Source organism: Polyodon spathula, chromosome 8 (genome assembly GCF_017654505.1).
Source record: "Polyodon spathula isolate WHYD16114869_AA chromosome 8, ASM1765450v1, whole genome shotgun sequence".
Classification (NCBI taxonomy): Eukaryota; Metazoa; Chordata; class Actinopteri; order Acipenseriformes; family Polyodontidae; genus Polyodon; species Polyodon spathula.
In genome coordinates, this window is record NC_054541.1 from 6,355,844 (window position 1) to 6,381,812 (window position 25,969).

Below are 25,969 nucleotides of genomic sequence, written 5' to 3' on the forward strand. Positions count from 1 at the left end.
AGGACAACCTTGTACTTGGCTTGATTCATGCCAAAGCTGCCCGATTCCAGCCTTGCTGAAGCACCCACAGATCATCACCGATCCTCCACCACATTTCACAGTGGGTGCGAGACACTGTGGCTCGTAGGCCTCTCAAGGTCTCTGTCTAACCATTAGACGACCAGGTGTTGGGCAAAGCTGAAAATTTGACTCATCTGGGGGTGCTTCAGCAAGGCTGGAATCGGGCAGATTTGTCTTTGTGAAGGACGCATGAATCAAGCCAAGTACAAGGTTGTCCTGGAAGAAAACTTGCTTCCTTCTGCTCTGACAATGTTCCCCAACTCTGAGGATTGGTTTTTCCAGCAGGACAATGCTCCATGCCACACAGCCAGGTCAATCAAGGTGTGGATGGAGGACCACCAGATCAAGACCCTGTCATGGCCAGCCCAATCTCCAGACCTGAACCCCATTGAAAACCTCTGGAATGTGATCAAGAGGAAGATGGATGGTCACAGACCATCAAACAAAGCCAAGCTGCTTGAATTTTTGTGCCAGGAGTGGCATAAAGTCACCCAACATCAATGTGAAAGACTGGTGGAGAGCATGCCAAGACGCATGAAAGCTGTGCTTGAAAATCAGGGTTATTCCACCAAATATTGATATCTGAACTCTTCCTAAGTTAAAACATTAGTATTGTGTTGTTTAAAAATGAATATGAACTTATTTTCTTTGCATTATTCGAGGTCTGACAACACTGCATCTTTTTTGTTATTTTGACCAGTTGTCATTTTCTGCAAATAAATGCTCTAAATGACAATATTTTTATTTGGAATTTGGGAGAAATGTTGTCAGTAGTTTATAGAATAAAACAAAAATGTTCATTTTACCCAAACACATACCTATAAATAGTAAAACCAGAGAAACTGATATTTTGCAGTGGTCTCTTAATTTTTTCCAGAGCTGTGTATGTATGTGTGTGTGTGTGTGTATATATATATATATATATAAATATATATAAATATACACATATACAGTGGCTCTCAAAAGTAAGAAATCTTCAATAGAAAACAAAGTGGTACAATGTACCAGAGGATTGTATTGTCAAATTGCAGGAAGCATTGGCTGCCGTTTGCAATGAACCTGTGCTTTGTGCAGGGTCTGTATAACCAATGTTATTCCAGACAGCTCTGACAAGCATTCTGTCTTGTAGTAACTCTCCCTTCTGAAATGCAGTGCAGTCTTGACAGCCATGTCTCGGTTAACATGGAGGCAAGTCCTCATCCCATAACAAGATTCATCTTAGAAAAGAATAATTTAAAACAATAAAAGAAAACAAAGAAAATTCGTGCAGGAGATGCACGTTTTTGTTGATTTAGAAATTGCTTGCTGCCTGCATCTGTTTATGAAGACACTGTTACATATTACACCTAAATAAATGGATATCTGGAAGTTGTGTGTGCATTCATTGTAGGTGCTGTAAGTTGAATATCCTATATACACGTGGTTACAGAGTATAGGTTAACTAGTAACTAAAATCAATCTCATTACAAGCACACATAAAGATCTCCTTGTTTTACAGTATGGGGTTGTGAAAGATGAGTACGTCATTCATGCAGCTTGAGCCACACATGGGATCATTTCTCCAGAGAGAGTTAAGTGATGTGCTCGGCGTGGTTGATTTTTACTAACATCCTGTCTTATTTTGAAATGGGGTGTATCGCATTGGAAGACAAATTCTGACTATTGCTCTTAATTTGTGCACTTTTATATAAGAGAAGCATTTTGCATTCAGCAACATTATGTGGTAGATTTAATAACGGGTGTAAGTAAAGGCATGGATTGTGTCATTTTATTTTCTACACAGTTGGAACATGATTTCTAATAGTAAAAACTGCTTTACCGTTCCTGCAGCAACATTTTTCTTCTTTTGTTTGCTGTTACAGTTGTTAAGAAAATGCAGTTCCTTTTTTTTCTGTTCCACCATTGATGCTGTGGTACTCTTGCTTTTATTTCAAGATAATTGGCACTTGGGGAGGCAGATCTGAATTTCTGCCAAGGTTTGCTTCCTGCAGCTGCAAGCCTAGGGCAGGCTGTGCTGCAATGTCATCTGTCATACTGAACAAAATCCAGCATGTCAGCTGCGAGATTGCAAATATAAAGGGAAAAACAAAACTGCATGGGCAGTGATGCAGACACAGTAAAGACGAATGCCTTTTAAATCTATGTTATATTCACATCACACCAATGTGTCTGTACTACTGTGTATAATCAATACCAAGGAAATGTTTTGAGCAGTATAATGGAGGCAGTTTGAAAGATTTGTCCTTTTATTTTCAACAATTCTTTTGATTTTTAGGAGAAGATGTGCGAGGACTCTGCCTCGTTCGACCTGACGCCTTATGACATCGCAACTGCGATCGAAGCTGTGAACCAAGTGCTTTCAGAGCGGGCCAAGAGGGTTGGGCCGAGTGATGAAGAGTTTCACATGGAAGCGGCTGTCTCAGGTTTGCCCTTGCCAGCTTGGCAGTATGAAATGTGAAGCACCGAATAATCTGTTGGTTTACAGGCTTTAAAACAGAACTCGAAAAACTCGAACTGTGTTTAGTAGATTCAGCCCAACCCCTTTATCACCATCACTGTGGTCTGGGTTAAATCCTAATAATACCACCACTACGGCAGTGCTGTAGTCTTTGGTTTAGTTCAAGCCTTAGTTGTGTTTGTAAGTAACTTCAAATCAGTTAAAGACATTCCTTGAGGGCTCTGCTGACCGGTATCTACACTTACTGTTTATCTAACTTACAATATCTACAATTTTTGCAGGACTGAAAATGGATGTCGTTGATATAGCTAAAATCAAAAGTAAGTTGTGAGACTTTATTTAATTTATATAACGAAAATATATCTTGCTAACTTGTATCTGCCATATCGGGTAACAGGTTTAAATGAATATTATTTTGAAAAATCTGCAAAATTGAATGCCGAGCCTATGTGATATTTTTGCCAGTATGGAATATCTTTGCTGGATAAGGATGGTAATGAGCTTACCAGGGAGTTTGAGATGTTCAAGGGCTGTAATTGTTATAACAACATCTAGTTGTTATAGTATTAGAGATTCTTTTTTTTTTTTCTTTTTGGTATACCACAATAGAATAGGCTAAGTCATTTTTGGATTGTGCATATTAAAATACTGGAAAGTCAAGTCCCATTGATGCATCCCATGAAATGAGTGTTGTTGGTGCAGAATCTAATCTTACATTAGCCAAAACAGCACAAAGATGTTTTTTGTTCATGAATACCATAAAGCCCTTGCTATCTGTGGCTTCTATGTTTTGTCTGGATTGCAATATTGTGCCAGCCCCTGAGATTTTAAGAAACTCAGGATTAGCTGCATTACATGTTAGTGATGACTGGCAAACATTCAAAACCTGGTGTTTTGGAATTAGCAGCCCTTAAAGTTATCTAATGGATATACGTCAATAAATTATCTGCCAAAACATGTTTCTATATAGTAGAATTTGTTTGTTTTCTGTATTTTATTTTGGCATCATTTAGACATCAGACAACCTAGTGGGCTGACCTTGGGTTGATATAATTGTGGTATTCCAAATTACATCGTACCTAAAATAGATATACGCAAGCATGAAAGATAGACTTTTTTTGGATTTGCATGCATCATGTTGAATGTTTTGAATTGTTTTCCCAGAGCAAATGAAAAACAATGTATATATATACACACATATATATATATATATATATATATATATATATATATATATAGATAGCGGACTTTGGACAGATACCACAAAGTAAAACAAGAGGCTTAAAAAATCCATTGGAAACGTAATTATGTTTGCTCCTTACGACCTATCAGTGAGACTGCTGTTTAGAGCACTCTGTAAAATTGTATGTAACATTTTTTTTGAGACGCTAAATGCACAATATATCAAAAAAAGTAGAAACGCCAAATGCTAGCAATCATGCCTTCCAGTTTTACAAGAATGTATTGCGCTAGAAAATTCTGAAGAAGAGTACAAAAAACATTTTCAGGTCAAAGCAAAAGGGTTGCGGCCACAGGCCTTTGACAGGGCATCACACCCCCGACATTTTATACAAGGAAATTAGTCAATGACAGGGATTTCTGTTTTGCATGCTTGACTGACTCGGAGTAGAGCACAGCAAACAAAGATGTGTTCTGTTCAGCACTGCAAGTTGTGTTCCGTTTGTGCAGGGCAAGACTGAGAATCCGCAGAGTCCACTATATCAGCAGAATTTAGTGCAGGCAAGATCACTGATTTATAAATCAGTACAAAACAACATTTTGGAAACCTTTTTTAAAGGATTTTTAATGTATTTATTTATTTATTTATTTTTAAATTGATTTAATGTTGTTTAACCCTTTAATGTTGTCAACATGACCATTGCCTGAATGAGGTGTAAATTCCTTAAAAATGAAATACAAAAACAACCTTTTTTTGAATCTTTGTTTTATTCCCATCAAAGTGATTCTTCTGGATCTTGAAGCTGCCATTGACTCAATTGATCTACCTGCAAATGGCAAAGGAGTAACTAAACCAGGAAGGTGAGTGGCAAGAAATTCATAGTATTCTATTAAACAAAAAGTTTTGAACACTTGAAGTCATTTCTAAATTGCTGATCTCTCTGATTTGAGGTTTACATAAGTCTATAGATATAAATATGCAAGCCCCTGTTCTGTACTGGCGTTGCTACAGTTTGTATGAAGCATAGGAACTTTGAGGTAGCTGTTCAATCTCAAACAGACACATACCACGAGTACTCGAGGCAGGGCTGCATAGGCTGAAGTTGGTAGTAATTAGAGTCTGTAAAGAGCTGGTGCAGAACATTGGGGAACTCATTAAACTGCAACAATACTGCAATAGTTTAAACTCCTCACAGAATTCCTGCGGGAAATATTTAAAGGTTATTGATGGGAGAACTTTGTTTCTTACATTTGTTGAATAATTAGTGTATTTTACCAGGAATAATGTATTTTCCCTCCAGAAAACGTAGTTTTACGCACCATAAAATTCTTAGAAAAAAATGATTAAAAAAAAGAAGTATTGCACATCAAAAATAGTTTGGGTAAGAACTAGGTGTAATTTATTACAAACTGGCAAAGTACTCGAATAACTATACACAGTGCTGCCAAAAATAAGCTGTGGGGTCACCTTGCCTATTGATGAGTATCAGGCTAATGGTCATTCTATCTTCTGCATACTGATCTATATGATACTGAGACTGAGCTGTTAAAGGTTTAAGTTTTTCCTTCACAAAATATTGTATTTTTAAATATTTTTACAAATCCGTTGCTCATCATCAGACATACATTGAAATTAAGAGAGCGTGAGACTGAGCGAATGACTAGTCGTTTAGGCATAGATTTGTCGCTGTAAATTAGGTTTGATGTTGTTTGCATAAAAAATACCACCCTCCTTTTTTTCAATTGTAATTTCTGAAAAGGCTGCTTCTATGATTGTCTGTGAGTTTTGGCTATAACAGGGAGTTATTTAGCTTGTTTGTGTAGCTTTACCTGTGCCATTTTAAAAGTATCAGAAGGTCAGCCCGTGCTTCTGCAGATATTGTGCCAGCCACTGCAGTGCACTGTCAAACTGACACAGCAGTTAATATCTCCCTGATTGCGTGACACGTTGTAACCCTTTATATAACGAACAAGGATTGTTAGGAATTACAGAACTCTGACTGTGGTTAATGAGAGTGGAGCTGAATTTAAAACAAAAATGATGAACATGGGTTTTTCATGTTCCAGAATTCTTTCAAGATTCAAATGATCATTCCGACAAATTGGCTAATTATATATATATATATATATATATATATATATATATATATATATATATATATATATATATATATATATACACACACACACACACACACACACACACAGTATATGCAAGTATCATATTACCTATCAAATCCCAGTCCAAACAATTTTTATTGTATTTCTTACAGATTTATTTTTGATTTATTTATGCATCATTTTCCATTGCATTGCATTATTTTATACATGGTCATTTTAGCCTCTGAATACATTTCAAAAATATGTTTTCAAAGTTTCTAGCATCGCTATTTCCAGACAGGCTCCTGGAAAATGTTATTGCTCTCAGTTTACTTATTACTTTGCTGCTGCTGGAAAGTTAAGACAGTGAAGACTATGGATTTTAGCTGCTGTTACATGGCGAGGCACATAAATTCTGGAAGTATTTTCTAATAGCAAATATTCTATGTGACTTTATTATATACAGTAGCTATAGAAAGTCTATACCCCCTTTCAAAATCTTCACCTTTTGTTGCCTTATAGCCTGGAATTAAAATGCATTTTTTTTTCTTTTATCTAATCCTACCCCACAAGTTCCAAGTGAAAAAAATGCTCTAGAAATTTGTAGAAAATTAACTAAAAATAAAAACTGAAGTAGATTAGTTGTGTAAGTGTTCACACGCTTGTAATAGCAATCCTAAATTATCTCAGGTGTAACCATTCGCCTTCAAAATCACACACCAAGTTAAGTGGCTTCCACCGGTGTTATTGTGGTGATTCACATGATTTCAGGATAAAATGAGCAGTTCCTGTAGGTTCCCTCTGCTGGATAGTGCATTTCAAAGCAAAGACAAAACCATGAGCACCAAGGAGCTTTCAAAAGAACTCTGGGGGAAAAAGTTGTTGAAAGGCACAGATCAGGGGATGGGTATAAAAAAATATCAAAGGCCTTGAATATCCCTTGGAGCACGGTCAAGACGATTATTGAGATTTGGAAGTGTGCCCTTCAAACTGGCCTTGAGGAGCACGGTCAAGATGATTATAAAGATATGGAAGGTGTATGGCACCATCAAGACCCTGCCTAGATCAGGCCGTCCCTCCAAACTGGATGACCGAGCAAGAAGGAGACTGATCAGAGTAGCTACCAAGAGGCCAGTGGAAACTTTGCAAGAGCTATAGACTTTTATGGCCAAGACTGGTCAAATTGTGCATGTGACAACAATATCCCAAGCACTTCACAAATCTGGCCTGCATTTTACTCAAGAAAGCCCACCTTGAATCCGGTTTGAAGTATGCAAAAAAAAAAAAAACACTCAGGAGATTCTGTAGCTATGTGGCAAAAAGTTTTGTGGTCTGACTAAACTAAAATGTAACTTTTTGACCTAAATGCAAAGCGTTATGTTGGCGCAAACCCAACACAGCGCATCACCTAAAGAACACCATCCCTACTGTGAAGCATGGTGATGGCAGCATCATGTTATGGGGATGTATCTCACCGGCAGGGACCGGGGCACTTGTCAGGACAGAAGGGAAAATGAATGGAGCAAAGTACAGAAAAGTCCTTAAACCTGCTGCCTTCTTCAACAAATCTGAAACTGGGACAGAAGTTCACCTTTCAGCATGACAACGACCTAAAGCACACAGCCAAAGCTACACTGGAGTGGCTAAGGAACACATAAGTAAATGTCCTTGAATGGCCCAGTCAGAGTCCCAACCTAAATCCAATAAAAAATTTGTGGTATTACTTATTGTTGTCTATCAACGCTTCCCAATCAACTTGAAAGAGCTTGAACAGTTTTGTAAAGAAGAATGGTCAAATATCGCCAAATCTAGGTGTTCAAAGTTGGTAGAGACCTATCCCAACAGACTCACAGCTGTAATTGCTGCCAAAGGTGCTTCCACCAAGTATTAACTGAGGGGTGGAGACTTATCCAAATATGATCTTTCAATTTTGTATCTTTAATATATAGTCTTTCTCAATACATTTTTTTCCCTTAACAGTGTGGAGTATGGTGTGTAGATAAGTGGAAAACAATCCTCATTTAAATGCATGAATTTTTGAGGCACTGGCACAACAAAATGTGAGAAAAGGTTCAAGGGGGTATAGACTGTCTATAGGCACTGTAGCTCTAAAAGCAATGTGCTGTGTTTTATTACAATCTGGTGAATTTTTCATATGAGACTGCTTTTGAAGTGACTCAAGCCCACTAGGTACTCCTCCTGAGATCACACATGTCTGATTTTCATCTGTAATATAAAAATGAGCATTAACCAAGGGTTTCTTTTTTATATATAGCTTTATATTTGAGCTTTTCAAAAAGGCGCATCTGACATTTGAAACAAAATCTGGTGTTTTGGAAGCTGTGGAGACGATAATTGGGTATCTGGCAGGAAGTAAGTAGTTACTAGTCTACTGTATTTTAACAACACGTGCTTTCATCATCTTTTATTATGGCTAGTTAAAGTCATGCTTATAATAAATATAAGAGGTATTGTGTGTTGTAATATATGATAATAGACTTAGCATAGCAAAAGTTACTCTACCATTTGAGCAATTGTGTTATTTATTTTTTAATATAGTTATATGTTTGTAATGTTATGTGGCATTATCTAACACATGCAGAACTAACTATAACCAACAAATCTAGGTAGATTTCTGCCTGCAGATTTCTGCCTGCAGAATCTGTTAATTCAGTAGTCTTATACTGTTTGCTTTTCATTTCTCCCTTCAAGAGGTAAAGGGAAGGATTTGATGTCTTTGCAAAAGTGATAGAGTACTGTAACAGTTTCCTGAAAAAGAAAACTTTCAGTCTAACAATGTGTGCTTGTTTTATATTGAATCTAATGTTGATATACAAAGGTGCAGAGAAAGATGAATCAAGGGTTAATTTATTTGCTGCCCTTTTGTGTCATCTACAAGTAATCCATTAACCACTCCTGGGAGCATCATTCCACTGATTAGCACCGTGCATGTTGCTTGCAGTGATGTATTTGTTACATCACATGAATGCTTCCCATCAAAGAACAAACATGTGACACCAGATTGCAAGCACTGTCACTGCAGAGTTTCATGTCTGCTGGCAGTTTCTAAGGCACTGCATGGATAGTTAACTGTCGGGGGAGAGAGAAATGAACCAGACCAGTGCAGGTCACCTCGTAATGACGCAGAAGAAAAAGGATCAATACCTATTGAGAAGCCTTGCTGCTTGGCTTCTTGATTACTTTTAAGTCTGCTTTTTGTTTTGTTTTTTGTTTTTTTTGTTTTTTTTTTGTAGATAATGGCATTTTTATAAACACATTGGGATTACAAAAGCTCTCAGATGTTATTGAGGTAAGGAAAGCTAGTGCAGTGTGGAGACAAGTGAGACTTAAGCGCTGATATTGAACCTGCTGTAACCTTTAATGGCTATGAAGAAGTTGAATTAAAAGGAAATACAATAAAAAAATTTAATACAATTTAAAAAAAAAAAAAAAAAAAAAAAAAAAAAAAAAAAAAACATGTATTTGGATGTTCTGTGTGATCATATTTTTGTGTGCAAAGTCATTCCAGGCAATATTGCCCTGGCCCTAGAAACTCGTTCTTCTTGCTTGAGTTTTGCTGACAGTCTCTGTTCTATGCTGTGGAAATGTTATGCTATATTCCAGTAAGCCCCTTGCTAATGTATTATAAGGTGGCAGGTATACTGTTACAATCTAATTTTCAGCGTGGCTTTCAGTGACATGCTGCTGTGCTGAAGTAAACAAACCCTGTAGCAATTTCCCACGCATTTCAAATTTTATAACACAGAACCCTAATTGTATTTTGCTGGCCTGTGCAGTAAGTTGTACTGTATGTAAATATCTAACAGTTTATTTATTGATTGCTTGTATTTATGTGTTATGTATTTAATGATGTGTTACAGAGACAATGAATGTTTATTACTGTAACTACTCAAATATGACTTTTTTTTTAAATGGTGTTCTTTTCAGTTATAGTTAACTGCCCTACATTCAGCCTACATTCCTAGACAAAGTGTCTTTAAAGATGTACGATCCAGAGATGGCAGTTTGGATTACTGTGCAGTAGGTGGTCCTGGCACTAATAGAAAGACACTAGCCTGATCTAGTCTACATTTAGATATGTGAAACTTGTATTGAAGAACAGCTCCTGAACACGCAGTCAGAGCTGCCGAACACAGAATTACCAAACAATAAATAAATACAGTATTTGAGTAACTGCAGCAAGAATCAGCAAGAATGATTGCAAACAATTAAAGGAAAAAATCTAGGTGGTTGTGAGTATTACTGTAGTTCTTCCAGTGTTTCTCAACTCCTTGTTGAAAGACAAACACACTCTGTCATGTTAGTGGCCCTTTACTCCTAACACTCTTTACAAAAGCTCTTCAGTTACGGTATTCTCCTTTTTGTTAGATTGTGTTCAGCAGTTACCCAACAGATGGCAGTATTGTTGCACTGGAGCAGAACATTGGACAGCATTATAAGGTTAAACAATTTTGTGCTTTTTTTTTTTTTTTTTTTTTTTTTTGAACAAATAATATCTAGCATGTGGTTATAAAAAAGTGTGTGATATATATATATATATATATATATATATATATATATATATATATATATATATATATATATATATATATATATATATATATATATATCTATATATATATTAAATTTGTTTATTGTTTGTTTGTTTGTTTATGTCTTGTGTGTTAAAAATCTGGTTTAATAGGTACATATCCAACCAGATAATAGCAATCAGAAAAGGAAACAGAATACTGATATATGGTCGGCATCTGCTACAAAAAAGAAAGGTATGGCTTTTTTTCTGTCCTCATGCCTTTTTATGATGATTACATTCTGAGCAGTTCATATTTTTTCTCTCCTGTACAGCATGTGACATTTAATGTGTCTGTTCAGGTTTTAGAGGAAGCACCATCTACTGCAGTGGTACTCTACTCTGGCCCACGATATTCATTCCAGTCCTGGTTTTAATTGCAACCAGGTCCTAAATCAGTTAATTGCCTCTTAGCAGCTTCAGTTAACTACATTAAAACATGCTTGGAGTAAAAACCTGGACTGGACAGAGTTGTGTATCACTGATCTAGTGAATTACGTTTCTTTTTGTATTGCTGTCAATATACAGTACCAGTACACTAGATGGCACTGGCTCTTACAACTAAGCAGACACTGCTGATCTAGCCTGTATTACATATGTTTATGGTGGTATCATACATGGAAATCATAGAGCATGCATCCTGTGTAGTGGTTTGTGTCAAATCAATCATGAGTATGTTTATAGAAAAATAGTGCAGGTGGCAGTTCATGTAACCTTTAAGTCCTTTGGGGTTTTGAATAAACACCAATACTATTAACTTCATAAAGGTTAAAATACATCGGTTCCTGGAAACTTTTTTGCTGTGTAGGAGATGTTTAGTTGACTTTTCTTTCTTTCTTTTTTTTTTTTTGTAGGGAAAATATTGAGTTACTGGTGCTTCTCTCCTGGATTTAGCATGAATGAGCTGGTACGCCGAGGAGTACGATCCATCATCCTGACAAGCGGAACCCTCTCCCCACTCTCCTCTTTCACATCCGAAATGCAGATGTTAGTCATGTTGTTAGGTGTCGTTTTTTTTTTTTTTATTCAAGAGCAAACGAGAATTTAAAAACGAGGAAGGAAATAATTTTATTTTTTTGATGAATTAAGAACAATAAGAATTTCCAAGAACCAAAGTGAACCAATTTTTGTTCCTTGAATATTCAGTTTGTGAACATATGATGGCACTAGTTATTAAAATTATCAAGTAAAAACACAAAATAGGCTGCAGTCGCCGGAGAGCAGACAATTATAACTCTCACACTGCAATTTTGATTTGGAGCTTTTTCTATGGAGAAATAAATGTGATGTAATGCTCAAATTATGGATCACATTTTTCATTTTAACGACATAAAGGAATAGCACTGCTTGCTATCTCTTCCATTTAAACAGTAAACTGAGAAATGTTATACGTAATTTGATGATTAAACCACATTTAAGACCTGTTTGTATTCTGCAAACCCCTGTATATCTGTGGTTTCTCTCTCTTGTGATTTTGAATAAACCCATATTTAAGCATCAGTTTTAGCAATAGTAGGAAGTCAAAATGTAGGGTAAATGTACATTGCCAAATTAGATTGCATTGGGTTGCAGTTATGTATAGATTGCTTTATTGTTAGTTTCAAAACCTAATAGATAGTACCTTTTATTGTAGTGAGTTTCCTGTTACCCTGGAAAACCCCCATGTGATTGATAAACATCAGATCTTTGTAGGAATTGTCCCTAAAGGGCCAGATGGGATCCAGCTGAGTTCAGCGTATGACAAAAGGTAAATGCGTCATATCAGTTGGACACATTCCATATGTGTTTTTTTTCTTGTTTCACAGTTTTCCAAGTTGCCTATCGCACCAAAAGAATAAGTACAATAAATACAACAAACGTATTGTGTTGATGTGTGTGTAATTTTACAGTGAACTTTTTAACAACGTTTTAACCAATAGAAAATGTTATTTGAAAGCGGAGTGTTGTTGAAAGACATTTAATGTGGTGCCTTTTATTTTTGCTTTTAAGATTTACACCTGATTACATGGCATCTCTGGGGAAGACTGTCAGTAAGTGGCATACTATCTTATATTTCTATAATTCTAATATGAAGTCTTGCTTTTTGATATGATTAGTGTATATTACAACAGCTAGACGTATGGTTTATCGCATACTAGCTCATTTATTATTACACTTAGGCATGTGGTTTTAAGGGTGGAAACAGTACACTCCAAGTAATAATGCAAGGTGGAAAAAATGCACTGTAGGGAAAATGATTTGCTCACATGGCTTTGTGGTGGAGTACAGGGCATTCGGAAAAGCGTATAACTCATTTAAATAAAAGGAGTCATGCATATATTTCAGTAGTGCAGTTGTGTTCGTGCTTCTATTTTCCCAAGGGTTGCATGATCTAATTTACAAAGCAGTCCCTTAGGACAGTACCAAGGACAGACAACAGACAGTTACTGGAGCTGGATTTTCCGTCGCCCTCCTCCTGCTGTCAATATGTGTGTACTTGGCAAATTATTATACTCTAGCGACACTTTGGTGACAAAATCAGACACCAGTTGATTCCCACTTGTTTCTGGATTCCTGCCAGAAATCAACAAATCCACATTGCTGTGAGATGGGAAGAGATGCTGTTATGGAAAATGTCCTTTCAAACAGACTGATCACTTTCAGTGTGCACATTGTTGGGTTACTTTGCAGGGATTATAGTTAATCCGTTTTCAGTCTTGTAAACAGAAAACAAATGTTCTGATTTTTTTTTTTTTTTTCAATGTATGAATGCACTGAATGTTACCCTGTAGGATGATGATGTAGTTTTTGAAGAACTTCTTGGAAGGTATAAATATTTTTTTTTTTCTCTTTTCTGTTGCCAGCTAATGTTGGGCGTGTGGTACCACATGGGTTATTGGTTTTCTTTTCTTCCTACCCTGTCATGGATAAAACTATTGAATACTGGAAGGTACGTAGTTTACCTGAGAGTTGGTATTGGGACATTTGTTTAGTTTAGTTTATGGAGAAAACATTAAATCTACGTTTTTCAGGATAATGGGCATGGTAGCACAATAGAAGGCGTGAAGCCCATGTTTGTGGAACCAAGAAATAAAGGAGAGTTCACAGAGGTTAGTTAATTATAAGTATTTGTCCATAGTTTTGCCTGCAGTTATCTTTTTCTACCTTTTTCACTGTGCAGACACCTGTAATGTGAGGCTTACATCCTTAACGTCTTGTTTTATATATATATATATATATATATATATATATATATATATATATATATATATATATATATATATATATATATATATATGTACATTTTAAAAATTGAGTTTTAGTACCACATCACTTACTAACCAGCAACCCTGACATGTAGTTTGAATGCATCTGTCATATAAAATAATAACTGAATGACAAATCAACCCATAGATTTATCATGTATGTATTTTTTTTCTGTGATTAGGTTATGGACAGTTATTATGCAAAGGTCAGTGATCCAAAAGCAAGTGGAGCAAGCTTCTTTGCAGTATGCAGAGGAAAGGTATATATATAATTTGTTTGTGTGTGTTTTAAAATATTGATATCTGTACTGCTTTTTTAATAGGTGGATTACTAGTGCTGACAGTTTCTGTATTAATTTGTCTGAAACAGTATACTTCCCTCTGTATTTTAATGAACTGTTGCCCATTGTAAAATGTTCCCCAATCTGGTCCTGGCTGCATTATCTATGCGTCAAGGCTTTTACCGCAAATAACTTGAGTACACTTTTGTATCTGGGTTGGTGGTAGTTTTGTAACATTAGCAGGGTTATTTCCAGACAAAACACAGTGTTCTTCTCTTGGAACAATAACATTTCATGCTTCTTTTCATAGTGGCTTGGTACAGTGCCTATAGAATGTCTACACCCCCTTTTAACTTTTTTTCACATTTTGTTATTTCAGTACCTCAGAATTTCATGCATTTAATTTTTTCCCCACTTATCTACACACCATACTCCACACTGTTAAGAGGAAAAAAGTTATGTTAAAAATACAAAACTAAAAGATCATAATTGGATAAGTGCATACCACTGAATTAATACTTGGTGGAAGCAACTTTGGCAGCAATTACAGCTGTGAGTCTGTTGGCAGGTTTTCCGCAAGGACTTCTCTGTACTTTGCTCCATTAATTTTCCCTTCTATCCTGACAAGTGCTCCAGTCCCTGCCAATAAGAAACATCCACTTAACATGATTTTTATTGAGCATTCTTAAATGAGATTCAAGGTGGGCTTTCTTGAGTAATGGCTTCCTTCATGCCACCCTACCATACAGATTTGTGGAGTGCTTGGGATATTGTTGTCACATGCACACTTTGACCAGTCTTGGCCATAAAAGCCTGTAGCTCTTGCAAAGTTGCCGTTGGCCTCTTGGTAGCCTCTCTGATCAGTCTCCTTGCTCGGTCATCCAGTCTGGAAGGACGGTCTGATCTAGGCAGGGTCTTGATGGTGCTATACACCTTCCACATCTTTATAATCGTCTTGACCGTGCTCCTCAAGGCCTTTGATATTATTTTTTTATACCCATTCCCTGATCTGTGCCTTTCAACAACTTTGTCCCGGAGTTCTTTTGAACGCGCCTTGGTAGTCATGGTTGAGTCTTTGCTTTGAAATGCACTACCCAGCATAGGGAACCTACAGGTTTATCCTGAAATCATGGGAATCACTACAATTTCACACAGGTAGAGGCCACTTAACTTGATGTGTGATTTTGAAGACGATTGGTTACACCTGAGCTAATTTAGCATTGCTATTACAAGGGGGGTGGACACTTATCCAACCAAGCTATTTCAGTTTTTATTTGTAATTAATGTAACACAAATTTGTAGATTTTTTTTTTCACTTTGAAGTTGTGGGGTAGGGTGTGTAGATTATTATATATATATATATATATATATATATATATATATATATATATATATATATATATATATATATATATAATAAAGCATTTTAATTTCAGGCTCTAAGGCAACAGAAGGTGAAAATTTTGAAGGAGGGTGTAGACTTTCTATAGGGACTGTATATAATGAACTAAAACACTGCTATACAACATACATGTTATTGTGTCTTATTTGTAGGCTAGTGAAGGGCTGGATTTCTCAGACACAAATGGCAGGGCGGTCATCATCACAGGTCTACCTTTTCCCCCTAGAATGGACCCCAAAATTATTTTAAAGATGCAGTTTCTGGATGAAATGCGAAGGAAAGCAACTGGTGGAGTAAAGGTAATGAACAATATTAGTCTCCTATTGATAGATATGTGACCAGAGGTACTGTATAGGTACTAGATGACCAGCGAATCTTGAATGATAAATACATGTTATGAATCACTGGGGTTTATAGTATGAATACATGCTGCCCTTTCTATGTAAAATTGTGGATCAGTGATGATCATTTCATCTTATTACACACCATAATCTATGATATAGTATCCCAATGTTACATAATCATACTGTGATTGATCAGTTAGCCACTGACAAACCTATTTGAATCTAGCTAATGCCATAGGGCAATATGAAATTTATGAGGGACACAATGACCTTTAATGTAAGTGTGAAATGTCATTCAGCAGTGAGCAGTACAGAGACGTATTACAGCACATCCACATAATATACATGAAGCCAAATTACTGTGAGGATTAAACAAAATATATACAATATATACAAAATAGTATTTCTCAGAAAGATACCTGTACACTTATTTATTTTATTTTTTGCCTTCACATTCAGTAATAGTTAAACTCTTACCATTTTTGCTCCACTGCAGTTTAGTTATATAGTTTTATAATTATAATAGTCTCTGGCTAGGGAAACAAGTGAAGTGCTCCGCAGTGATCTCTAAGACAGAGTCTTGGACACATTCAGGATATATATATATATATATATATATATATATATATATATATATATATATAAAAACTTGTGATCACAACTCAAAGTAAACTATACATGAGCAGCTAATATGTGTCCAAATTATTATTTTTTTTAAACGTATACATGACATGACCTTCTGTAGATGGTGCGGGTTGATTCTATTGTAGTATTAAAGCAGGTTGATTCTATGGTAGTATTACCCCCCCCCCCAAAAAATTGTCTCTTTTGCAGAGCAGTTTATGTCATGATGCACATGCATCAACATGTTAAATTAATAGAATAAGTAAGAGAAAAGCAATAAACAAGCGTATGTTAATAAACTAACCTAGAAACTGAATTAACAAGGCATCCCTATGTACAGTAATAATGCAGCAGCAGCTCTCGCAGTAATTTTGAACACGAGAATGAATTTTAACACAGTGGTTATTAATACAACACTGCCCTGCACATGTTAAATGCAGCAGCAGCAGCAGCTCTAGATTACTCTTGTGATCACAAGTCAGTTTTGAAAAGAATAAATAAACCATTTCAATTTGAGAATGATGATGAGTTATCAGGTTATAAAACAGTACTGTATCCGTTTTAAATTGGTTGGCAGCTAAAATTGCTATTCGTGCCAAAAAGGTGTTCTTTTAAGCAAAGTTCCTGTTCTGTAAGGCGGCACATTTACAATGGGAACGTTCAGTTTCACCACAAGGTATTTCCTTAATCCGAAGTGTTCTCTTAGGAGGTGTTCCTGTACGTGGAGACAACTGAATTATAGTTTCGTCACGTTATGGCCATTAGGGCCAGCAGAGGTACAGCTCGGTAGTGCAAGCACTATTGATAGACTTAAATAGTCCACCATGGTCTAAACATAACCTCTTTCTTTTTCTCTGTTCAGTTTTTATCAGGGCAGGAATGGTACAGACAACAGGCCTCTCGAGCTGTGAATCAGGCCATAGGCAGAGTCATCAGGCATCGACACGATTTTGGAGCAATATTTCTCTGTGATCACAGGTTTGCAGCACATTCAAGCTCCTCTTTGAAATGTTATTCTTGTCTATAAAGCAGTCCCAGATTTTGGGTACTTACAAGGTGTGAGCGGCTGTTTTTTTTTTGTTTGTTTGTTTTTTATGATAAAGCATGTTACCGGCAGCTGCAAATTAATATTAGCTTCTACTTAACAATCTTTAAGTGGCCCCCTATCCTGAAATGTTTAATTATCCACATACCAAAAACCTTCTGTATAATGGGAATTGTGTTCGTGGAGTTTGAAGAAGTTTGGGTTTTCTGAGAAGCAACTGCCACCCATTTCCCAAGCATGATTTTTAATACTGCATACATTTTTTTTTTTTTTTAGGTTTATGAATACCGATGCTAGAGCACAGCTGCCATCATGGGTTCGTCCCTTTGTAAAAGTGTATGACAACTTTGGTCATATAATTCGTGATGTGTCCCAGTTTTTCAGAGTTGCTCAGAAAATTGTAAGTCCAACTGCACAAGATTACGGTACATACATATACATATTTGTTTTAAGCTGTTCTCTCTTTTTCCCTAGAATTGTTAATCACTCTTGCTAATCTCCTTCTGTTAAGGGTTTTTACCAAGAATTTTTATTTTATAACAAGGGAGTTCTAATTCATTGCACTGAATTTACAGTAACTCCATATATTAAAAAAGGAGTGCGCTTGCTGGAGGTGAAGTTGGGGAAATCGGGATGCAGGAAAAAGGACAATAAGCAAGAGAAACTGGTGTAATGTGGGGAGGGTGATAGTGATGGCATCTCCAGTAAGCAGTATACAGTGTGAAAGTTGTATTCATAACAGCTGGTGCTCTTTACTCACCAGATGCCACCCCCCAAGAGCAAGTTTTCAGCCTACTGTGATGCAGTTTGTTCAGCTGAAGATTCATCCAGTGGCTGCTTGTCATCAGGTGGATCATTCTCACCTGGTGGGAACTCTTTTGTGAGGAAAGACAAGATGCTGGATTCCCACGTGCCAAGTTTTAAAAAGAGACGGCTAGGTATGGGGAAAGCTGTGTTTTGAAATGGGGGATATTTTCACTTAATGCCTTATTTCTTTTTATACACGTTTTACAATGTTGCTAAGTGGAAAAGTACTGCAGTTTCCTAATGTCATAACTTCTTGCAGTATTTTGTATTGTGTGCGCCCTCTCGCTTGTCTTGCAGATACTGGTTTGCATTCCGACGGGGATGTTCTTTGTATCGAGTATGAAACTGATATGGATTCGGTGCGAAGGAAGCCAGTGGGTCTGCTGGATGCTCTGGAGCACAATGATAAGCCAGGGCAAGAGGCGGAAAAACTTGTAGGGGAAGAAAAGGTAAACAAACAACAACACCAGCCTCCATGACTAAATTGTTTGCTATTGTGATTCATAAAGGGTGCATTAAAGTCGCTGTATGTCTAGATACACATCTTGATTGACTGCTGTGGTCAGTAATTATAGACTATTAACCTCCTATCAAAAAAATGCAGAACTAAGGAATGTGTGATGGTTAATGAAGAACACCAAAATGCTTTTCTTCTGACACATTTGATTTGCATCAAACCAGGTGTGTGTTATTAAACCAGTCTGACTTTTTAAATGGATTCCTTCTTGTTTGTTTTAACCTTTCCTGTCTACTGCAGTATAATTATGTAGGGAGTTGTCTCAGTGCAGGGACTGAGAATGTAGAAAGCCTGTCAACAGAACAAAGAAAACCTCCTTTTTAGCCAACACCTGACCTGGGGTTGTAGTAAAACACATGTCATAACATAATTAGACTCAAATTTCCTTTGCGATCCCAGCATACCAGCGAGCTGTAGCATTTGTACACTGACAACATCAGTCCTCATCATTGCTATTCTTCAGTTGAGGGTGGTATGAGACAATGGGCTAATACGTATTACCAAAACACTTTCCTTTATAAAAGACACACAAATGATGGCATTTAGCGAACATGAACGCAGTTGGAATTGAAAACACATGAGTCGGAGGGAAATCAGTAACTGACAAGCAGGGAGGAATAGGAGCTGATTCTGATTCAGTTTTTGAGCATATTTATTTTTAAAAATACATATTTCTGTAGACGAATCTTAAACATGCTGCACTGCTTTCATTTCTTTTCTTTACAAGAACTGAAACTCCTCAGAGGCTTGCCCTTAGTAACAAATCGCTGGTTTTCCTGTGACTGGTATTTATCAATGTCGACTGCATTCCATCAATAGAAGGTAGCAGTGAAATACTAGCAAGGATCTATCGATACACGTTTACCGCAGTGTTTGTGTCTTTCAAGTAGGGAACTGTGAGACCTGTGAAGTGATTACAATGTATATTCAAAACGATTTACTAGAATAATATTATAAGCTCTATGTCCACCAGTGTACTACCACCCTTTAACTCAATATTATCTATCAATTTGTCCCTTCAAGTGTGTGTAATACAATGGAAAGGGGTCTGTGTCAGAGCCAGAGGGGATCATGTGAGATCATTTATTATCATGTGGATAATAAAAAGCTTGAGCTGTTTAGATCATTGTAATGGACTCCCAAGGTCTTTTTTCTTTTTTGTATTCATTTTTTTATTCTAGTTAGCATATTTATTTGTAAGTTAAAGGGCCATGCTGTGGCATTGAAGGGAGAGCAGTTCAAATCCCTTGGCAAGATAACACACTGTACTACCAGTAATAACATTTAGCAATGCTTTTCCTGTTTCAAGAAACCACAGCCTTTAAATGTTAACCTATAGGTGAGGTTCAGGGGTTGATACTAGGCCCGTGCGCCCTATCATCATCGCCCGTCTCCAAGTTGTCTTGTGTATTTTCATTCTTGTGTAAACCAAAGCGGACTACAAAACCCATTCTTTTTTGTTAAACTAGCAAAGAACAAAATGGATTACTTACAGCAACTCTCTTCAGATTCAGAGGACTCCCAGGATTTTGTGTCTGTAGCAGATCATTCACCTGCAGCTTCAAATCAGGGTCAAATCACTCCTTCATTCCAGTCTCCGTCCAGTGGCTCTGTGAGATCCAAACAGCTGTCTCCCAACCAAGATCCTCTCAGTACTCCAGCTTCCCAAGGAGCTAATCTTCGTCGTTTTAAATGACTCCGGGCTCGGGACGCACCTCCAGATTTATTTAACCAGATTTTCAGCGGCCTCAGAACTAACGCATGTGGGGTCTGTGCTTCCACGGGTCATTCAACATCCCTCTGCCCTAAGACTGCTATAGCGTCTACTTCTAAAGCAGCACCTGGTACCACTGCTAATCATTCAAACGGATCTTCCTTTCCCAATCCAATACATTCCTCAGCTCTACCCAATCTATCCACAAGACAAGACAAATACGGGCGCAAAATTCCATTCACAGGAGGAAGACAAATTTGTAACAACATCACCACCGGTTTCTGTTCAAACAGGCGACGTAATTTAATTCATATGTGCAGCAATGATGGAGATGCTCACGCCAACTCAGTCTGCCCTTTAAATCGCAAGTGACTTTCTCTAATGCTCATAGTCTCCACTCCCATTAACATTCTGGCTTTATATAATAAATTAAAAAACCATCCTGCTATCAATTTCACCAATTACTTAATTGCCGGATTAAAAAACGGGTTTTCAACCGGTCTCACCCAAATTCCTTCTTCCTTATTTCAAATTAAAAATCTTCACTCTGCTAATCAAGATCCAGAGTTAGTCAATTTCTCATTGAAAATGAAATTTAAAAAGATATATATTTGGCCTTTTTTCAGCTCCTCCTTTTCCAGTCTATAGAATTAATCCTATTGGTTTAGCAACCCGGAAAATGTCGGGGAAAAAACGTCTTATCATTGATTTATCAGCTTGTGGGGTTGAAGCATCAGCAGTGTCAACTCGCTTATTACTATTTCAGATGCAATTCATTTAATTAAATTAGCAGGTCATGGTTCCTGGCTTGTTAAAGCAGATATATCAGATGCATTGAAGGCAATGCCAATCTGTCCGTCCTGTTTGCCACCTGTTTGGCATATTCTGGGAAGGAAAGTTTTACTTTGCCACTGAATTAACTTTCGGCTGCTGCAGCAGCCTGAAGATATTTGACACTCTGTGAAGCATTAAGCTGAATACTGCTCAGTGCCTACCATGGTCCATTTCTGCTTCACCTGCTTGATGATTTTTTATTGATCTCCCCTCCATCTGATCCGCCAGCAGAAGCAATTACTAAACTCAAGAGTTTGTTTTCAGAAGTTGGCGTACTGCTCTCAGAGGAAAAAAACAATCAGCCTCCCTTCATTCTTTGGATTTTCTTGGAATCATTCTGGACACGGAAAAATTCGAAGCCAGTCTCCCTGAGTCCAAACTCAATCATATTCGATTTTTTATTCAGAACTTTCAGATTAATAAAACAATCAGAAAACGTGCTCTGCTTTCATTGCAGGGACACTTCAATTTTGCAATTTGCATTATTCCCCAAGGGAGGACGTTTATATCTCGTCTATTTGTCCTTGCATCAACAGCAAAAAATTTGGACTCTTACATTAATATTTCATCAGAAGCTAGGAAAGATATAACAATGTGGTCTGCTCTTATTCAGCATTGGAACGGCTTATCCATGTTTTATGACTATTTCATCTCAGCACCAAACGACATCTCTTGGATTCTGAGGTATTTTAAAGAATGAATGGTTTTCCAGTATATGGCCCCTGAAAATTGAAAATCTATCTCCACAGCTAAAGTCCACAGCTCTTCTTGAGATTTATCTAATAGTTGCAGCAGCCCAGCCATGGGGTCATCTCCTGTCCAAGAAATCAATCTTATTTTATTGCGATAATGTTGCTACAGTTTATGTTATAAATAAAGGCCGTTCCAGTTCCCCTCTTATCATGCAATTACTGCGGCGGCTAGTTTTGGATTTCAATATCCAACAATTTTCTAATACAAGCTTGTCGTCTACCGGGCATGTGTAATATTGCAGCTGATGCTCTCTCTCTCGTTCATAGGTAGCCAAATTTCACAGATTGATTCCTATAGCTCTGCCATTCCCAGCAACAACTCCTCAGTTCAACCAGCTCATTTTCAACTGAGTCCAACCATCAATAAGCTACTTAATTCAGCTCAAGATTACATGGCTTCAGCACTTGCTCCTTCTACCAGATCTTCTTAGTCCTACAGGTTGGGCTTGTTATGTAACCTTCTGCTCTCAAAATAGGATCAATCCTACTTCTTTCAATCAAAATTGGATCATGCCTTTTATAGTTCATGCAAAGGATTCTTTGCATCTGGCACCAGTTTCTTTCTGTATTTTTTGGTTTTTGAGATGCTCTGAATATACAGTCCCTTCCATTTTCAGTTTTCCCACTCTGGGTATTCGCTGCAGCGACCTTACTCATATTCTGGATTCTCATTTTATTCTCTTTCTTCACATTTCAAAAAATCTGATCAGCTTCAGCAAGGACAATGTATTCAACTTTCAAAAATTGACTCCCCTCTATGCCCATATTCTTCCATACCGAGATACATTACAGAACGTAATCCTAAATCTCCTTCCGATCCCCTGTTCATCAATGCAAGCGGGTCTGTTTCAAGGCATTGGTTTTCTCCTCAGCTGTCCGCTTTGGTTTCCAGAGCTGGTCTTCCCCCTCAATTCTAAACTCCCCATTAATTCAGAATCGGGGCAGCCACTTCAGCAGCAGGTGCAAAGATTAACCAGCATCTAATCAAAAATATGGGACGCTGGACCTCATCAGCAGTCGAAGCTACATTTGTTCTTCACCAACCGAAATAGCATCTGCCATCAGTCCATTGCTAGTATGTCCAGAGCAGGAACGACCTTTCTGCCTGGACTGCCGAAGGTTTCCTCCATTAAAATAATATAAAATTAATAAAATAGAGGGTTTTTCCTTCCCACTGTGCAGAGGGTCTTCACAGAGTCAGTAGGGTACAGTTACTAACCCCTATGTCACGTTAAGCCTTTTTTCTTTTGTGTTAAATGTTTTTTTTTCTTTTTATGTGCATCGGCGGTTCTCTTTTTTCTTCCTATAAATGTTTTCAGCGGGGAGCCGGGGGTCCATCTTTTGGGGGATTAGTGATTCCACTTTCTCCAACCCTTTGTTAAGCGTCGCTTCATTTACCTGATAGAGGAGGGTTCTCCGTGAGTCAGAGGGGACCCCTGGCCAAACCCCTCCTCTACTTCTGTTTCAGGCTCTGATGCCTCTATTCATGTGAGGGCCTCAAGCTGCGGAACCCCTCTCCTGTTTGTCGGGTCTCCTCAGCGATGGAACCCCCTTTCTGTTATGTTGGGCTTTTGAAGAGGCAGAACACCCCGCTCTGTGTGTGTTAACATCTTCTAACTTTGTTTTCTGGTTCGTGAGCCTCTTCGTGTGTCGGGTCACCTCAAAGACGGTGGCTCCCCTCCTGTATGTCGGGTGTCCTCAGCGACTGAACCCCCCCCTACTGTTTTTCGGGTTTCCTCAATGACGGAGTCCCTGTTATGTGTAGGGCCTTTTGAAGGACAGAACATCTCTTTATATGTTAATGGTTACTAACTTTATGTCCTAAAACATCTCAGCAGGTGGCCATGTTCCACCCCATGAAATGCTTTTAAAAGTCACATGACGTTCTAAATATTTAATGTTACAGGTGTTGAAATGTCTAAAAAATAAATAAATAAATAAATAAATATAGTTTCAGAGGATTAGTTGAACTTTTAGGTTTCCTTTTTTTACTTTCACTTCTTACTTATTCTTTGAGTAAAGTAAACAGTCAAGGATGTGTGAGTGGGTGGGTTTAATAAAGTAAACAGTCAAGGATGTGTGAGCGGTTGGGTTTAATAAAGTAAACCGTCAGGGATGTGTGAGCGGGTGGGTTTAATAAAGTAAACCGTCAGGGATGTGTGAGCGGTGGGTTTAATAAAGTAAACAGGGATGTGTGAGCGGGTGGGATTAATAAAATAAACCGTCAGGGATGTGTGAACGGGTGGGTTTAATAAAGTAAACAGTCAAGGATGTGTGAGGGGTTGGGTTTAATAAAGTAAACCGTCAGGGATGTGTGAGCGGGTGGGTTTAATAAAGTAAACAGTCAAGGATGTGTGAGCGGGTGGGTTTAATAAAGTAAACAGTCAAGGATGTGTGAACGGGTGGGTTTAATAAAGTAAACCGTCAGGGATGTGTGAGCGGGTGGGTTTAATAAAGTAAACAGTCAGGGATGTGTGAGCGGGTGGGTTTAATAAAGTAAACAGGGATGTGTGAGCGGGTGGGATTAATAAAATAAACCGTCAGGGATGTGTGAGCGGTTGGGTTTAATAAAGTAAACCGTCAGGGATGTGTGAGCGGGTGGGTTTAATAAAGTAAACCGTCAGGGATGTGTGAACGGGTGGGTTTAATAAAGTAAACAGGGATGTGTGAGCGGGTGGGTTTAATTTATTTTTTTTTTAATTCAGGTTTCATGTTGTAATTTTTTCAGTTTCTTCAATTGTCAAATAATTAACCATGGTGGCACAGTAAGGGCCAGAGACTAGTGTCATTCATTTGTGATTCAACAGTATAACCACCTGCATGTTTCTTTCATTGAGGGTCCTGTTTGCAAGGTCAATGTGCATTGAGAAAGGGCACTGAGAGTGTGTTCACGTGTCACGTATATATTTTAGTGGTTTTAAGATCTTGATCCCCGTCAAAGTCAGTACTGCATGTCCAAATGAGTAACATTTCTATTGAATTTTCTTACTGTAAGTTATTCCACTTTTTGTGAATGTAGATTGTGGTGACCAAACATTAAACAGGTGGTGAAGAAGTACAGTAATAATCATTATTACCTATTTTTACTGTATATGCTATTCTCAAACTTTTCATCTTGCTGTCTGCTTTTAGATTTTAATCTAACAACCAAAACCATTTTGCTTAAAGGCTGGTCGTCTATCAACTTTGTCTCTGCAACATGACAAGCGCTTGGAGGATGAGCAGCGGGGGTTCAGAAAGAAAATTAAACTGGTCCATGATTGGGTATGTACTTCTAACTGACTTCAACCAGGAGAAAAATAAAGACATGAAACATTTTAAAGCTGCAGTGTCCAACACTAAAACAGGATGTTTTGCATATTTACTACATTGATCCAGAGTTCAAGACAGTGCTTTCCACATTATCAGAAAGGTGGCAATGCCACCCTGTGTGTTCTCTTGAGAAAATAAAATCTGTAAAAGCTTTATTCCTGTTTCTTTTGTGTGTTTTATTTAGAAGAATGAAGTGCCAGCCTCTGAGCAGACCAAAGCAGAAAAGGCAAAGCTTTTCATGGCTGCAGTAAGGAAGTCGCTGAGCCAGACAAATTCTGATCAGTTCACACAGGCAATGCAGAAATACAAGAAAACTGATGACTTTGAAGCCATGGTGGCTGATCTGGCTGCTCTCTTCACTGGAGATCCTAATAAGCATTACTTATTAAGAGGTAGGCTAATCGGGTTAACCATATTTAACATTGAGCTGACGACTGTTATTATTATTTAGTAATTTAGTAGATGCTTTTATCCAAAGCAGCTTGGGGGGGGTGAACAATGCATCACAATTGCTGCAGAGTCACTTACAATAGGACCTCGGTTTTACGTCTCACCCGAAGGAGGGATCACAAGGTTAAGTGACTTGCTCAGGGTCACACTCAGTGAGTCAGTGGCTGAGCTGGGATTGAACCTGGAACATCTTAGTAACAAGCCCCTTTCTGTAATCCGCTGGACCACCAAGCAACAAGTTACTATTGGTACTG

General features: G+C 37.6%; 1 protein-coding gene across 1 annotated transcript in view; it reads left to right on the plus strand.

Annotated features, from left to right (window-relative positions):
• The window catches only part of LOC121320167 (regulator of telomere elongation helicase 1-like), a 47,494-nt gene that overhangs the window by 13,701 nt on the left and 7,824 nt on the right, over nucleotides 1–25,969 (plus strand). Inside the window, exons 10-29 of the mRNA XM_041258424.1 lie at nucleotides 2,336–2,483; nucleotides 2,800–2,838; nucleotides 4,480–4,558; nucleotides 8,073–8,163; nucleotides 9,006–9,107; nucleotides 10,187–10,258; nucleotides 10,503–10,584; nucleotides 11,243–11,375; nucleotides 12,022–12,135; nucleotides 12,378–12,418; nucleotides 13,232–13,317; nucleotides 13,400–13,477; nucleotides 13,816–13,893; nucleotides 15,469–15,615; nucleotides 17,147–17,262; nucleotides 17,606–17,729; nucleotides 18,093–18,267; nucleotides 18,434–18,585; nucleotides 25,122–25,217; nucleotides 25,450–25,657. Of these exons, the coding sequence (XP_041114358.1) occupies nucleotides 2,336–2,483; nucleotides 2,800–2,838; nucleotides 4,480–4,558; nucleotides 8,073–8,163; nucleotides 9,006–9,107; nucleotides 10,187–10,258; nucleotides 10,503–10,584; nucleotides 11,243–11,375; nucleotides 12,022–12,135; nucleotides 12,378–12,418; nucleotides 13,232–13,317; nucleotides 13,400–13,477; nucleotides 13,816–13,893; nucleotides 15,469–15,615; nucleotides 17,147–17,262; nucleotides 17,606–17,729; nucleotides 18,093–18,267; nucleotides 18,434–18,585; nucleotides 25,122–25,217; nucleotides 25,450–25,657 (2,161 nt within the window). The remainder of the gene's footprint in view (nucleotides 1–2,335; nucleotides 2,484–2,799; nucleotides 2,839–4,479; nucleotides 4,559–8,072; nucleotides 8,164–9,005; nucleotides 9,108–10,186; nucleotides 10,259–10,502; nucleotides 10,585–11,242; nucleotides 11,376–12,021; nucleotides 12,136–12,377; nucleotides 12,419–13,231; nucleotides 13,318–13,399; nucleotides 13,478–13,815; nucleotides 13,894–15,468; nucleotides 15,616–17,146; nucleotides 17,263–17,605; nucleotides 17,730–18,092; nucleotides 18,268–18,433; nucleotides 18,586–25,121; nucleotides 25,218–25,449; nucleotides 25,658–25,969) is intronic.